Source organism: Aspergillus tanneri, assembly GCF_003426965.1.
Source record: "Aspergillus tanneri strain NIH1004 chromosome Unknown AapTan_5_pilon_pilon_pilon, whole genome shotgun sequence".
Classification (NCBI taxonomy): Eukaryota; Fungi; Ascomycota; class Eurotiomycetes; order Eurotiales; family Aspergillaceae; genus Aspergillus; species Aspergillus tanneri.
Genome location: NW_022984632.1, coordinates 3,757,572 through 3,773,321, shown reverse-complemented (window position 1 = coordinate 3,773,321; position 15,750 = coordinate 3,757,572). Strand labels below are relative to the sequence as shown.

Here is a 15,750-nt window from a genome sequence, read left to right as displayed (position 1 = left end):
CATTTCATTCCTTTTCTATGGCATGTTTGCAGGTCAGGTTTATTTAGCAGTTCACATTGATGTTCTTCAAGCCATTTAATCAAAGTATCAGCCCTGGTAGGTGATAATGTCTTTGAGTTCCACCAGCTATGGTGTGCATTAAAGTCCCCCCTATTACTGCATGTGTGGAGGGGGTAACCCTAGCTAGGGCTCTTTCTATTGTCCACTCGGCGCCTTCCTCTAGTGATTGCTCGTTATATATATTTATTAGCTGCAGATCTTGGATTTCTGCACCTAAGATATCTATTACCAGCAAATCACTATCAGTGCTAATATCGTTTCTTTGGCAATAATTAAACCTAGATAGCTTTCTATGGTAGATTGCTACTCTAGGTCTAACCTTGGTTTGCTCAGGGAGGATTGGGGTGTATGCTGGGTGGGATATAGTAAAGCTATTATCAGGCGCTATCCATGGTTCCTGGATGATAATAAAGTCGATATTAAGCTCCAGGCCTATTTCTAAGCAAGATAACATAGCATTCTGATTGCGTCCAGTATTATTTTGCAGGAAATAGATTCCTAAATCAGTGTTTTTCTGATTCATTAGTAATCTAATTCCATGTTACTGTTTGGGATTGGTCTTTCTGTAGGCCTAGGCCTTGGTTTTGGTTTGACTTTTTCCCATTCCTTGCAGTTTTTGCTATCTGCTCTGTGGGCTTGATTGCAATTAGCGCATTTAACCTGTGTGTGGGGACATTCCTGGCTTTTTACTTCGCATGTGGAACATTCATGGTATTGGGTTTCATGCCTTTCTGCGCAAATAGCGCATTTTGGATTATTCTTGCAGTATTTGGCAATATGCTTGTATCCTTGGCATTTTGGCATTGGGCAGTTTTCTCTATATATTTAGTAGCTCTACATAAAGCTCCTGCAACACAGAGTTGATTTTTAATTGCCTTGGATGCCATGGCTTCATTCTGCACGTCCACTACAATAGAGGAGTGATTTTTGGTCTCGCGGACATGTTCTGGGGTCAGCCATGTTGGGGGCCTCATTAGTTTTAGACCTGGGTTAAAGATTTCGATCTCTTCCTTGAGCATCTGCATGCCTTCTTGGGTTTCAAAAAGGCCTGGTGGGGACCATGTGAATAACTATTTTTGCCCATGGTTCATCAAACATCCACTTAGTATAGGGGATAAGTGGTTTCCAGACATCCAGCTTCTCTATTAAATAAGGCGCCTGAATACCGTCCATTGTGGTGAGGATAAGGGTCCTTTTAGTAAAGGAAGTGCTTGCTGTCCTTACTATAGGTTTGTCTACCTTTTCTTTTATCTGGAACTGGTGGTTGATTTGGTTTCGGAGCTTTAAGGAGTCTAGGTCTTGCAGAAATTCTGCAGAAACCTCTAGAATAAGCCTACTACCTTTGTAGGCGGCCTGTTCTACCCGTTTTGGCTGATCTTGTTTCTTGGTTGGGATAACTACTTGCGGTTTTATTCCTTTTTGGACTGCTGCTGCGTATGAAGGCTTTACTGGTTTTGCTTTTGGTTGAGAAGAGGCTAGGGCTATTTTATCAAGTTTTTGATTAATAGCGTTAACCTCTTTCTGGAGTTTTTGAAGTTGATTGTCTTTGGAAAGCAGGGATCCTTTAGCTTCCGGATTTTGCAATTTGTCTTGGATAGCTGAGAGGCCCTCCAGATGCATATCTAGAGCTTCAAGGATCTTAGCATTTGCTAAACTATGGTGGATCTCTTGCAGTAAGATCTTTGCAGACTCAAGTTTTTGATATAACTTTGTTTGGCATCACTTTCTATTTGTTTTTGCAAAGCTTTTTCCATCTCCTATTTTATTAAGGAGCACCTCTTCATCTTCAGACATTTGACTTAATGACGCAAAGGAATTAGGGCTCTCAGGAGGAGAATTGGAATCAGGCCTAAACTCAAGTCTTGCCTTTGGGCTGATGAACGAGTGTTTTCTTTTGCCTTTGGTCCCTTTTTTTTTTAGGGCTTGGTGGCTGCGATGGGTTGGGTGACGAGTCCCTAGGTGGGGTGGTTGGGTCTTCAAAAGACCCCATTCTTCTCTCTGATAGACAAGGGAAAATAAAAGGAAAAAAAGAAATAAACAGGTGGAAAAGTAAACCAGGTAGGATCCTAAAACTTTACTAGCTAGGGATCTAGCTAGTAAGTAGAGATTTTTAAAGGGAATCTCTAAACCACAAAAGCTTTTTAAAGGGAAGCTTCGAAAAACCAGCGTAAGCGTACTAGCTCAACTCTACTGTTCCCTATATCTCTGGTCCAGCACCAGTTTTCCTATACCTATCTAAGCTAAACAGCTTTAGAAAGATATTGCAAGTAAGCTTAGGCTTTCTACTAGTGAATTCTACAGGGCAGTCCAAGCTTCCTGTTTTTGGTGGAGTAAAACGCAGGAAAAAATCTCACCCCTTTTTAAAGAGAAGTGGTAAACTAAAAGCACGGTTTTTATTGTTTTTGCAGAATACCCGGCTAAAATAACTGCTATGGTATGCAGGGCAGCTAGGTCCCCACCTCTTATCCCTCTCCAGGACAGTGATGGTGTTATAGAGGCCTAGAGAACTGTAACTAGTAGCGGCCCAAAAGTATCACAAGGATATCAAAATTTCAATCACATGTAATAGTAACAGGCTTATCTAGGAGTTCTTTGAACCCCCTAGTAGGTGCGGGATTAGGTATAAGTGTAAACTTATAGGGCTTTCCTTTCCTTGGTAGGGTGTTCCGCAGGGACCGTTCGAGCGTTGCGGTGTATTCGGGGTTGGTGTTGTTGGGGGCTGTGGCGGGGGGTGACGGTTGCGGGAGGCAGAACGCGGGAGCTGCGTTGTTGGTGGTGTTCGAGCGTTGCGTTATTGGTATTGGGAATTGTATTGGGGGCTTCGGTGGTGGGTGGCGGTAACGGGAGGCAGAACGCGGGAGCTGCGTTGTTGGTGGTTCCAGGCAGCCCGAGCTCGGGAGTGCGGGAACACGAAAAAAAATTTTCACACGAAAATCGCAGTCTTTTTCATCAAAACACGGAACGCGATTGGACTGTTGTATCAAGAAAAGTGGAGAAGTGACTAAGCTTGAAAAGGGCTGTAAAACGACGTATGAATCAGTACCCAATACCCCCAAATGTGGGGGTTGGGTTGGAGGGTGCGTAGTTGTTTTTAAAAAATAACTGCTATGGTATGCAGGGCAGCTAGGTCCCCACCTCTTATCCCTCTCCAGGACAGTGATGGTGTTATAGAGGCCTAGAGAACTGTAACTAGTAGCGGCCCAAAAGTATCACAAGGATATTAGAATTTAATCACATGTAATAGTAAAAGGCTTATTAGAGTTCTTTAACCCCCTGGTAGGTGCGGGAGTAGATATAAGTATAAACTTATAGAGCTTTCCTTTCCTAGGTAGGGTGTTCCGCAGGGACCGTTCAAGCGTTGCGGTGTATTGGGGGTTGGTGTTGTTGGGGGCTGTGGCAGGGGTGGTGGTCGCTGTAGGCAGAACACAGGAACGGCGCTGTTGGCGGTGTTCAGGCGTTGCGGTGTTGGGGGTTGGTGTTGGCGGTGCTCAGGCGTTGCGGTGTTGGTAACGGGGGCAGAACGCGGGAGCTGCGTTGTTGGTGGTGTTCGGCGTTGCGGTATTGGGAATTGTATTGGGGCTTCGGTGGGGGTGGTGGTCGCCGGAGGCAGAACGCGGGAACGGCGCTGTTGGCGGTGTTCGGGCGTTGCGGTGTTGGGGGTTGGTGTTGGGGGTTGGTGTCGGGGCTTCGGTGGTGGGTGGCGGTAACGGGAGGCAGAACGCGGGAACTGCGTTGTTGGTGGTTCCAGGCAGCCCGAGCTGCCGGAACGCGGGAACGCGAAAAACTTTTCACCCGAAATTTGCAGTCTTTCTCATCAAAATACTGAATGGGATTCGACTGCTGTATCGGGAAAAGTGGAGGGATTATTAAGCTTGAAGAGGGCTATAAAATGAGGTGTAAATCAGTCCCAAAGACCCCCAAATGTGGGGGTTGGGTTGGGAGGGGCGTAGTTGTTTTGCTTTAAGGCTTTAAAAAGGACTATTATAAAAAACAGTAATTACTTACCTACTAACAAGAAAAATTGCTAGTTAGATGGATTAATAGGCTTTTTAGTAAAGGCTTATATGTCTCTGCTTTAATAATAAGGAATTTTACAGAGGAAATAGTAAAAAAGCCACCAGGAAAAAACTAGGCAACCTGCTTTATAAAAAGACACTAGAAGGACCTTATCTCTGCTATAAACAGTATGACTTTTTATAAAAAAAGGCTAATTTAGCCTTTAAATATACTTTATATTTTAAGTTACTAGCCTAGAAAATTAATAAATATAATATCTAGAAGGAGAATATCTACAATATAAATAAAAAAGGTTTTTTTATTAGTATTTTTTTAAAAGCTAAAAGGATCTTCTCCAAGCAGCAATTCGAGAAGGATGGCATTCAGCAACGGCTTTAGGATAGGAATTATAAATAGAGAACCTTAATTACTTGTATTTGTGCAGATGGGACCTTATTATCTCCAGGTCTTATCTACCAAGCTGCCTCCAGCAAGATACAAAATACCTGGCTTTAAGACTTCGATCTAACTAAATATTCTTGCCTTTTTGGAGCCTTACCAACTAGCTAGACTAATAATAAGGTGGGATTTGCATGGCTTTAAGATATTTTTAACAGGGAGACAAAGGAGAAGGCTGGAAAAAGTTAAAGGCTTTTAATTTTAGATAGCCATAGCTCACACCTTACCAGAACTTTTATTAAGTTTTATATAGTAAATAAGATTTATTTAATAACCTATCCACCTTATTTAACTTATTCGCTATAGCTATTAGATATTGGGATCTTTTTACCACTTTTAATAGTCTATAGCAACAGTTTGGAGCAATTTCTTTATAATAGCCAAGGCCTAAGCCATATTACAAAAAGGGACTTTTTCAGGCTATTCTAGCAGAGCTGGGAGAAGGCCTTAACAAAGAAGAATATTAATTTTTTATAAAAAAGCTACTAGGATAGCTCTATAGGATCCAGAAATTATTTTAAAGCGCTTTAGTAAAAAGGAGAGCCAGAGGCCTTTATTAAGTGGCTCTGCAGCTTCAGTATTACAAGCAGATAACTGGAGAAGGATTAAAAGGCTTCTAAAAAAGATAGTTGCTAATATCTATAATTAAAATACTAAGAAGCTAGGTATAACTTTTTATAAGCTTGCTACCTAGAATACTTTGCTTAAACTATGCTGTGAAGGCTTAGAGATAGCTTTTACTAATAAAAAAAAAAGAAGGTAGTATTAAAAGCTATTACAGTTTTAATTACAAGCACCTAAATATAGTAGTGCAATCTTTTATTTACCTAAAAAAATACAGCAAGCTCTCCTGTAGCGGGCAGGGCCCGCAAAGTGCTCGAGCCCGTATACCGGGCACTCGCGAGGTCGTGTAGAACTCCCGATCACGTGATCTCGTTTACCTCGCACACACATTTACCTGTTCGGCCGCCGCGGTCGTAGATAGAAGCTCTTCAGCGAGTTCTTTTAGTCCAAATCTATTATATAGGTTGAACCGGCTACTAGCCCGTGACATCTCCAGCTTTATAATAAGAAGGAGAAAGCTATACAGCTTGCTAAGGCTTTAAAAAAGAAGAGGAAGATCTGCTATTAATAAAAAAAAAAAAAACAAGCAGCACTTACTTAAAAAAAGAAAGAGAACAAAGGCTGCAAAGAAGGAATTAAAACTACTAGAGGCAGAGTAAAAAAAATAACAGAAAAAAAAGGATTATATAGCTAAAAAAACAGCTAAATAACTCTAAAAGGATATCTAAAATACTAAAACCACTAAGAAAAAGGCCTCTAAGTCCTTTACAACTTAAAATACTACAGTTAGTGGCCCTCCAGCTCCTGAAGTTGCTAAGGGGGTCCCAACTATATCTATATGCTCAGGCAGGTAAATCCGCCTCCCACAGAGGTTTCAGGAGCTCTAAAAGGGTGGATATCTTTATTCGTATCTACACTATACTCTATCAGACACTCGTTAGATAATTTTATTTGTGTGTGGCTGAATTGCTTTATTTGTTGCCTCTTCTAGTACTATAAAATCGATCGTTTGGGGGTTCCGATCGTTGGGCGGTGAAGTACGGTAGATCTGCATTGAAAAGTGTTACAGAAAACTATAGTTAATCCGCCCGACTTGGCGGTGCGGAAGTATCTGACGATCCAGTTCTACCCCTCAATCCTTTAGCTAGTTGAGCACCTAGATAGGAATGCAAGAGACTCAGTTGGTTGAGATACTGTGATTCTGTTAGGAGTTCTCGGAAGCGCGATAGCCAGATCCTTAGCTAAGATGCTTAGTCAGGTGCGATTTAAGTTAACCTGCGAGGGGGGCCCCCTGAATTGAAGAGAATTGTGCCTCGCGAACACCGGGGAGGTGTATTAAAGTGCAGTTGTATACATGAAACAAGGTAATAAGTTGTATTTGGCCATGGGTACTATCGTACGATCAGGTCTCCGTTTTTGTAAGATAGTGTACACTCCCCACCATGAGATATACGATTAATTGAGCTCATTTTGGATACAAGTCTACGCGAACCAAAGTGCTCGGTCTCTCCCAACAAGCCGGTGTAAATTTGATTATTATTACCAACGCCCTCGGAATTCCCATCCGTGCCCCTCTTGGCCATCCGGCCGATCGCTACATCTGTCCGCTCAATTGTCTAATTCCTAGCGTGACCCGTTGTGGCATTCTTATATTCGGCTAGGCCGCTGTACATACTGTAGCCGAGCTATACGTCTTAGCCGGGTTCTATGGACTAGTATCAGCTGCAGATATGGCCTTGTTTGTCGGGACCGTCCCTTCGTTGAAGAAAGACCTCAACAAAATCAGCACTCGAGTCAGCATGGCGCTTTCAATAATAAGCTTTGGACAGTTGACCGGCCCATCCGTGGCGGGGACATTGATAAGCGCGCACAGGGGGAAACTACCTGGCTTCGCAGATGTGGGCAGGGGCGTCCTTGATCATGGCCGTATTCGCTCTTGTGGGAGCTCGATTCATAATATTGGGACCACAGCTCCGAGCAAAACTTCGAGCATGAAAAAGGCATGTATATAGCCCTGACCAGAGGACAGAATAATAGACCACTTACGGATCGGGAAAATAAGTTGGATTCCTGTTACTGTCTTCCATCCGACACCGTCTGATCGAGTTTCGTACGACTTGTTGGCTCTAGCAGCAACGAGACTACCTACTACGAGAAAGCGTTGCAGCAAAACTATGACAAGACCACGGAACGAGGCTGGGACAATCTCGGACTGATATGTACTGCAATGGTTTTAAGCACACAAAACCTTCATATTGGGGAAAGGCAACGAGCAGACGAAGGGTTTGGATCTATTAATTCAGGGTCCGACTACGTGATAATTCATTCAAAATCCACTTTCTATTCCAAAATATCGGGCAACTTCAATCAGACCTGAGCCTCCAACTTCGACCCAATGATCGACAAACCCCTCTTCTCTGGCTCGTGCAACGTCTCTACTATTCCAAGCTTCTTCCAAGTCTCTCTCGAGGTAGATTGTCTGAAACCCACAGTTTTTGGCGGCTTGCAAGTCCTCGAGATGGGCTGCGACGAGACAACATTGCGAATTCTTTAAACCGAATCTGCGAGCAGCACCATAATAGACCTCTGGCGACGGCTTGTAAGCACCGAAATGCTCTGCACTAGTGATGTGCTTGAAAGGCAAAGAATTGTGTTCTTGTAGATCTTCGAGGAGTTTTACATTACCATTGGATAATGTAGACGTTAAAAATTTAGTGCTTAGCAATGAAAGGCCTGGCACACTGTCGGAGTATGAGTCAAGTCGATGCCAAGCGAGTGTTAAATTTTTGAGATCGTCCTCGTTAAATAAATCCCGGAGAAGCCATTTAATGAGAATATTTTCCAAAGAAATGCGGTTGTATTCATCCACTGAGACAAAGGGCTTAGATGTATCGTAGGTGTCTCCGAAGTTCATATATGAGCGATGCCACTCCTCAGCAATCTCCTGCCAGCTCGAAGTAGACATATCAGAGACCCGTGCTCGCACATCGGCACTCAGATATCGAACTTGATCTTGCAAAGCCCTTCGTGCTGTGGCATTCAGTTCGTTCGTGATGCACCATCTCCATTCCACAGTTGTCCCCAAGACATCGAAAAATATCATTGAAGGGAAGCCGTCCCGTGACATCTTTGTCGAAGCTTCTTTGAGAGATACCAATGAAGGCTTTTGCCTGAAGTGTAGACTATACCTAAAAGTATAACAAATTCCTCGTTAGTCAGTGATAGAAACACCATGGCCCCAGAAGAGGACTTAAAGACAAAACAGATGACTTTACCGCCAGGAACTGGTGTAAATGTTTACGTGATACTATCGCAATAAGATTAGGCTTTTTTAAATGTCGATGCCACTGAACATCCACTCTTTCCATCAACCTCGGGACTTTATTGCTTAGGGTTGCATGTGGTTGGCACGTGAAAATCTCAACAAGGCCCTCGGGTATCGCGGCTTCAGAATATTAGGCAAGGCGCCAAAAGTAGTCAAATAGGATCGAGTAACTAGCCTTCGGCGCCGCCCATGGGCGTGTCTTGGACAGACTTACTCCGCCCATGGGGTATCCACGGGAGATGGTAATCATGGGCTACCCATTGATTGATTGATTTCTCAGGCTTTTCGCGACCGAAGGCTGCATGTAGCATGTAGCCCTATGGGCTTCCATGGGTTGTCCATGGACGAGAAACAAGCAAACATAGTAGGAATAGCGTCTTGCATAAGTTATGCTCGGGTTTGGTAATTTTCACAGTCACAAGTTATAGTCAAGTTTCTGCTATGCTGGTTCGTCATCTCTTAGAAAGATAGTGGAGTTCAGGGATCGCAAATTAGAGACAAATCCATTCTAGGGGTTTACATTCGGCTCTATAGATTTCCTCATTCGAATTCAAAATCATCATCTCATTGCTTCGGTCGTTTTCCCCTGCCTGAATGTCGCACATATAGGCCACTCTCCAGTGATAGCATCCTGTAACCCGTGATTTCTCCTGCTATGGGAGGCCAGTCTTGCTCTGCTTTATCTACGGTATTTCTCAATCTTTTTCCAAATTTGCTGCCACCAACCATTATTTGACCAATTTGACCCTGCTCAGGAAACATATCGTCATCCCCATCAATCTCAACTCCCTCCTCGTGGTCATCATCACTAATCGGCTCGAGGTCTTCTAGGGTCTTCAGAGCTCCTCTATTTTCCTCCTCAGTATGCCTCTCTTCATGATGTACTCTTCCAGCAATGTAAGCTCCTTGTCTTTAATTTCGGACTTCGAAGAACATGCAAACATCATCAATAGTAACATTGTCGTAGCTTTGAGTGAGCCCCGCCGGAAATGGCAGATATCACGGGCAGAATTGAATAGGCGTTCGACACCGGCATCAGTTGCGGGGATCGAGAGGACATCGCGAGCAAGGCTTGTGAGCGCAGGAAAGTCGTGCTCATGCTCTCGCCAGAATGCGGTGATAGAGGATTGTCCACGAATTGTAGGCCCTATATTTCAGGTCAGATAAAGGCCCCAAGTTAAGACCAAAGGAATACGAACCGCAACTCAGGTACATGGCCAGCTCGTCACGCTGGCTTGCCGTTGACCGACCAGGCAGCGTTGGGCTTGCTATCATATCAAAATCCGATGCCGGGCTCGTCGACATATAAGCCTGGGAGCCTGGCTGCCCAACGTTGATATGGCTGGAGATATTTCAATAGACTTTGTCGTACTTTGCACGATAGTCACCCTCGGGATCCTCCCGGTCTTTCCCAGAGAAGAATCGGGGCTTATTTTGGGGCGCAAGAATAGTCCTAATGGCAAAGGATTATCTTCAATATCATCTGTTATGACATAACACTGCCGAAGTTTGGTTTCTGCTGCCTGGAGTGCCTTCATCACTGTAGACGAAGACGGTGCGCAGAACTGCATGAGCGGAAACGAGCCTCAAAGCAAACCAGTAACCGTGAGATGTTAATCTTTTGATTGAAGTACAACATGTTATACTGCACAGGACTCAGAGGGTTAGAAACAGCAGTTTAACATTAAACGGCAACATAGCTCTGCATTACACTGGGCAGCATAAACTGGAGATTGACAAAACAATACAGTCTTATGGAGCCTGTTCCAATACCCTTGTGGATGGATATACGCCACTTATTATGCAGCGATGCAAGGGAAACTGACTCTTACTCACCATCTTCTCACGTGGGAACATATCGGGCCCCGAACTGCTCTATGGTGTGCTGCTAGCAGCGGAAAAAACGATATCGTCGAAGAACTTATTAACCAGTAGACCTGGTTGGCTCCTATTAGAAGCCTCCCAGGGATAAATATTGGTACTCGCGTTGCCATCATAGAATATGGGGGGTAGTTTTAGCTAAGGTTCACAAGAAATTCCAATCATCCTTATTGTGGTACGCATGTTGTTGACCAGGAACTGAGTGTAGAGGATTAATAGATAAGAATAAAATGAATAATGTAATAGATTGGATGTATAATAAAATAACTGATAAGGAAGATAGATAACTAATTCCCCCTTTTTAGGTACATGCCTGAGCTTCCCTTCTGTGTGGCGGAAAGGAGGGGGAGGGCGAAGTTGGGTGGCAATCTATTGGGGTTGACACACACACAAAATATACGGTTGGGTATTTGTTGGGGCTGTGCTTCTATAGCTGTGTATATCGATGCAGGCAACTCAGCGCTAAATTACGAGAAATAAAGAGAGCAATTTCCTATACCCCTGTCCTTATGCATGCCAACCGCACCCAACGTTCCACCGTGGTTAATGGCTTGTGACATCGCAGGACCCGCGCAGATCATCACGCCTAAGGGGCCTTTAGCCTGTGCCCTGGCCATCCGTTCCATCCCAGGCTAAAGTGCCTTGTCTACCTCTTATCTAGTTTCTTATTTCCTAGAGATTCTTTCCGCCCCCACAGGCCGCTTTCAATAACTCACTTCGCCCCTCTTGTGTTAAATGCATGATCCAGCTATGCAGTCTGTAGATAATTCCCCGTTGCCTATGGGGATAAGGATACACAACAGGTGGCACGGTCCGTAGGATATTATTTAATTAGGCTTTGTCTTTGACTAGACACAACGGTAAGTTTAAGGCTACGACGCTGTAAAATTCCGAATCGAATGGCTTGACTATTATAACTATGCTATGAAACACCAACGCTCAAGGGCCGTGTTGGCCCTTGTGACTACTCCCATCGGAAGTGTTCTACCCAACGTGGGAAACGCTGAAGCTACGTCGAGTGGATCGTGATTGAAATCCTGGGTTGGATAAGAAAGAGCTCTTTGCCAGGCTGCTGGGTTTTTTTGTCAAGTGACAATTAGAGGGCCAATTCCCAGTTTAATATGCATCCAGGCAGACCAACAAGTGAGTTCCAGGTAAATAATAGTGGCACTGACCAGGGGTCGAGATTCAAGGTTATTTATCCAAGGCTACAATACGTGGATTCTCTGGGCCAGGGAGTGCCTCCTGCCCTGTACGCGCCATATTCTGCTGCAAACCAGGAAATTAGGCAGCTGTGTAAGATACCGAATCTACACGTTTCAGTTGTCGTTAGCGGGAGTGCGCAAAGTTTCCGATGTGTACAAGTAGCTTATTTTTGGCCGGACAGGTCTGATTACTCTACTCTTATGTAACATTTTTCCAGGTTAAAGTCGAGACTAAAATAACATGGTATGGCCCAGTATATCTAGGCTCAATAGGATATCCATCAACAGACCCATACAGCACATGTTTCCAAGGTAGAGGTAGATAGATAACGATGGGGATGGATTCAGAAAGCAATAGATTATTCCTAGGTTGGAGGGCAAGACAGTACTAGTCTCATAAGATCGAAATATATTACGCGAAACTAAGAAATACTAGATAAGGAAGTTGCTTAAGCGAAGTCCCATCCAGTACCTCTATCAGACTTATCACTGGATCACTTGGCTGGTCGCATGCGGGTCAAGCTGGAAGGTCTAATTTAGAATTAGTGGCTATACTTTGTCGGAATTAGGTCATTCGGATTTTTGGGTGATTTGTGATGGTTTGGCTGTCTCTGCGCTATTAAAAGCCATTTAGCTATAAAAAAAATACAAGACGACTGATCGAAGATCAGTCGCATCCAGCGCCCCATATAGTAGAGAAGGCCTTAGTCTGAGCACCATACAGAGTTCAACCCGTAACATGACTACCGCGGGGGATTCTCCTGACCAAGGCTAGACACGTTGATCCCAACGCACACCGGATTAATTCCCTATAGTAATGGATTTTGTCGCTTCCACTATCACTACCCAGCTGTGTTTAATAACACCGCCCCCTTCCAGGGTCTGCATACATCCATCTAATGCTCAGACCATTATCTACCAATTGGTTAATGCCTGGATGACAGAGCAGAGTCTCTAAGTATATTAGTATCATCTTGTCTCCTCTCCCTCCCCACCCCTGTATATGCCTAGTGATGCCTACGACAGGCAGTGCAGCCGATTTTATTTAGACAACTATTGTTAAATATAAAGCCAGCAGTCTTTCTACGGTATCTAGCAAACCAACCAGTAACTCTGAGCAATCCAATAATATCCTCTATTCCAAAAACATCCTCTGTTTCCGCCAGACGCGAACAATTGTTGATCTCCAGCGCACCATCCTGCCGCAGCGTTTAAACAGCATCTGCACGCTGCATTTGTCCATCCCGCTGGCACTCTACTTTTATAATGAGAAGCTAAAATGTGGCGATGGTTACTATCCTCTCGACGTGCCTTTCTACTGGAAAGATGCTTGGAAGGTCATCTCTGAGATGAAGTGATAAAGTCATTGCAGAGTGTTCAGCTCTTGTTTAGCAATAAGCGATGTGGCTATGATTACCCGGACCTGGATGCGATGGTCCCACTTTGATCTGTCTGCCCTTCCACTCCGCATCTAGCCTCGACGACAGGCATAAAGGTACCCGGTCACATATGGCACCATTCAGGCTATTAAGTAGAGTGTTACTTTGGTGAGGTCTCTCTGCTGTCTCTACTGCGGTCAAGAGCTCGCAGCCACGGGGCAGAAAAAGGTAATCTACAGCTATGTGTCTCGCTGCCTTCTCCTGGTCACCCTCTGTGGGGGCCTGGTTATACTGTATTTATCCCCTTCACCTTCCAATATCCTATCCACTTATTTTGGTCACCACATAGCGCATGGTTCCTCCTGGGCATTGTCCTCGTCGACAGGCTCACCCCTCCCGTGCATGCGAATGGGCTGCAGTGGATACGAGAGAGCTGGAGAATGCCATCTGATTTCATTACGGCGCTAACCCCCTGGCCCAAGGGCTTTAGCCAAGGTATCACACCCGTCCAGCGCCATTCACATAACGACTACTGGCGCAGTGTCCCACTGTTTGATGCGCTCACCGCTGGTGTGTGGGCGTAGAGGCAGGTGTATGGCTAGATAAAACGTCCAATGACCTATTGGTAGGCCACGGAACCTCGTCCCTCGTCCTTATCAGCCGACCGCTCGCTACAGTCTCTCTATATCAAGTCCCTGACCACGATCCTTACCCAGATAAATCAGGGCGCCAACTTTCCCGTCCCCAGGTCCGGAGTTTTCGAGACCCTTCCCAATGCCAGCCGGACACTCCTGATTATTGTCAAATCCGTCGGGCATACTCCTTGGCCCGTGGTGATGGATCAACTGGCCCCCTTGCGTGCCAGTGGCTGGCTATTATATTGGAATAGGACTGGCGGCGGGCTGGCCTGGCGGCCGATCACAGTAGTAGGCACCGGGCATACCCTATTCGAGCTAGTCAATGCCGACGCCGAATACCGGGACGTGTTCTTTGATGCCCCACTGGATTAACTTGCAGACAACGCCAGCTTCACTGCCGACAACTCATACTACGCAAGCGCATCGTTAAGGAAGGCAGCTGGAATCGTCTGGCCAAGCAGACCTCAGAAAGAGACTATGAAGAGGATGATCGATACGGCCGCGGCAAGGGGATTGGTGTCACGATTCTGGGGTATACTCGGGTGGCCGGCGGATCTACGGATAAAGCTCTGGCGATTCTTGGTGGAGAGTGGGATTGGGACACTGAATGTGGATGAGTTGTTCGAGGCAACGCGATGGAATTGGGATTGGTGCACCGTTGCGGGGTTGGTGTTATGCTAAATGAATCGAGACTCGATCAGGCAAACTATAGAGCTTCATATACGGAATAATCTCCTTAGAGAACAGATTGATTTCCGTCATCCTGTATATAAACCCTCAGGATTACAGCGCTAGGCGCTGGCGATATCACGTTAAGCGATTATCATGATTAATCAGAGCGGGGACTTGTCGTTGCCATGCCGGATCGGAGCCTCGCTAGTTAACCTCGAAACGATGGACTCGGCATAGTGCTTACTAGTAATATACTCATACTATTAATTAGGCCGAGCTTAACAAAGCCGGAGGCTGATCACTCTGTCTTGGTAACTCCGGGGCGGACTTGCGGCTAAGTGAGGGGTTTTGGTTATCCTGGTGGATAACTAAAATAATTAGTGCCTAAAAAATATAGCTATAATATATAGGCACTCCAGAAACAATATAGGATCCCACAGCAGTGCGCTGGAGGACCTAGGTAGACACTAGGTTAAATAGCGGTCTGCTACTTGAGGAAGCAGACAAGACACTTTAAGAAGGTAGCTTAGGCAATACAATCCTTCGCCAGACTCAAGAGAATTCCCTTAGTCCTCCCCAGGGCCCGCCTTCCTTCCCATATTTGACTGTTCCGACAGCTTATAGCGTTATACAATTTCACCCAGTCCCTACCTAACCGGCCGTGTGATGAGCGATATTGCAATAATATATAGAACGCACAAAGATAAAATAACGATATAGTTAATAAGATCTTAACAATACATCAACGCGTTATTAAGGTACTACTGTAGCTTTGTGTCACCATATACTTATCTTATTAATAAGGATCGAGCTTGGTCGATTCTCGACATATCCTTGACATCTCTATCCTGTGGTGGACGGGTATGGGCCCATGTCATTTGGCCCCTTAAGGTCTTTCCTCTTTTTGACTCGGTTTCAGTCAAGTCTAGGGTAGATAAACATATAAGATTAGATGATTCTGTATCAGAATCCATATTTTACACAATACTAGTAGGAATAAGAATTAGATGCAGTGGAAATCAAGGAGCCAATTTGAAGTGGGTAAGAAGTACCGGTATAGGCGGAGAGGTTCTGTCAATTTATCGATGAATTATCGCTATCGGCGATGACGATAATCACTGATGCAAATACTTAGCAAGGCAGTTGCTTCGGCAAACAATGCAGTGCCTAATTACAAATAAAAAAGTAAAGCCAAACTTTCAAGGTGCCTTAACACTATTGAACGTTCGTTCCGATGTCTGGTGGGCATTATTTAAGCGGGCAAGAACCCCACGGAGGCTTTCGATGTTGACCCTCTGGGGCACAGTATGGCCAAGCTAGTGGACAAGAAGTTCACAGTGGGACTGGTGCACCCGGAACCGTTTCATGTAAGGTCTAGAAAAATTTCGCCGCAGCTTGGAGGAATATATGCACGCTTAAGGCGAGGAATTGGGGGGTTGGGTAAAAGTAGTCTGAGGCCGGTAGTGTAGTGATCAGGTTAAGTGTAAAAAAGACTGCTTTTTTTATTTCACCTTGCACTCTTATAAGGTTAAACTCTTATTCCCAAGCTGAGATTTTGCACAGGATTGCAC

The 15,750-nt window shown here is 44.8% G+C and overlaps 3 protein-coding genes across 3 annotated transcripts; 1 reads left to right on the top strand and 2 right to left on the bottom strand.

Annotated features, from left to right (window-relative positions):
- Positions 1-3,510: 3,510 nt before the first annotated feature.
- ATNIH1004_010632 (uncharacterized protein) lies at positions 3,511-5,569 on the bottom strand (the record flags this gene model as incomplete). The annotated part of the gene is made up of 2 exons (XM_033575200.1): positions 3,511-3,942; positions 5,474-5,569. The coding sequence occupies 2 exons, from the start codon at positions 5,567-5,569 to the stop codon at positions 3,511-3,513; spliced, it is 528 nt and encodes a 175-aa protein (XP_033423218.1).
- A 1,836-nt stretch (positions 5,570-7,405) lies between these two features.
- Positions 7,406-9,709, bottom strand: ATNIH1004_010631 (uncharacterized protein; the record flags this gene model as incomplete). The annotated part of the gene is made up of 5 exons (XM_033575199.1): positions 7,406-8,109; positions 8,619-8,721; positions 9,131-9,251; positions 9,329-9,551; positions 9,604-9,709. The coding sequence occupies 5 exons, from the start codon at positions 9,707-9,709 to the stop codon at positions 7,406-7,408; spliced, it is 1,257 nt and encodes a 418-aa protein (XP_033423217.1).
- Positions 9,710-13,309: 3,600 nt separating this feature from the next.
- On the top strand, positions 13,310-14,124 carry AIM6_2 (uncharacterized protein; the record flags this gene model as incomplete). The annotated part of the gene is made up of 3 exons (XM_033575198.1): positions 13,310-13,441; positions 13,499-13,852; positions 13,927-14,124. The coding sequence occupies 3 exons, from the start codon at positions 13,310-13,312 to the stop codon at positions 14,122-14,124; spliced, it is 684 nt and encodes a 227-aa protein (XP_033423216.1).
- Between the last annotated feature and the right edge of the window lie 1,626 nt (positions 14,125-15,750).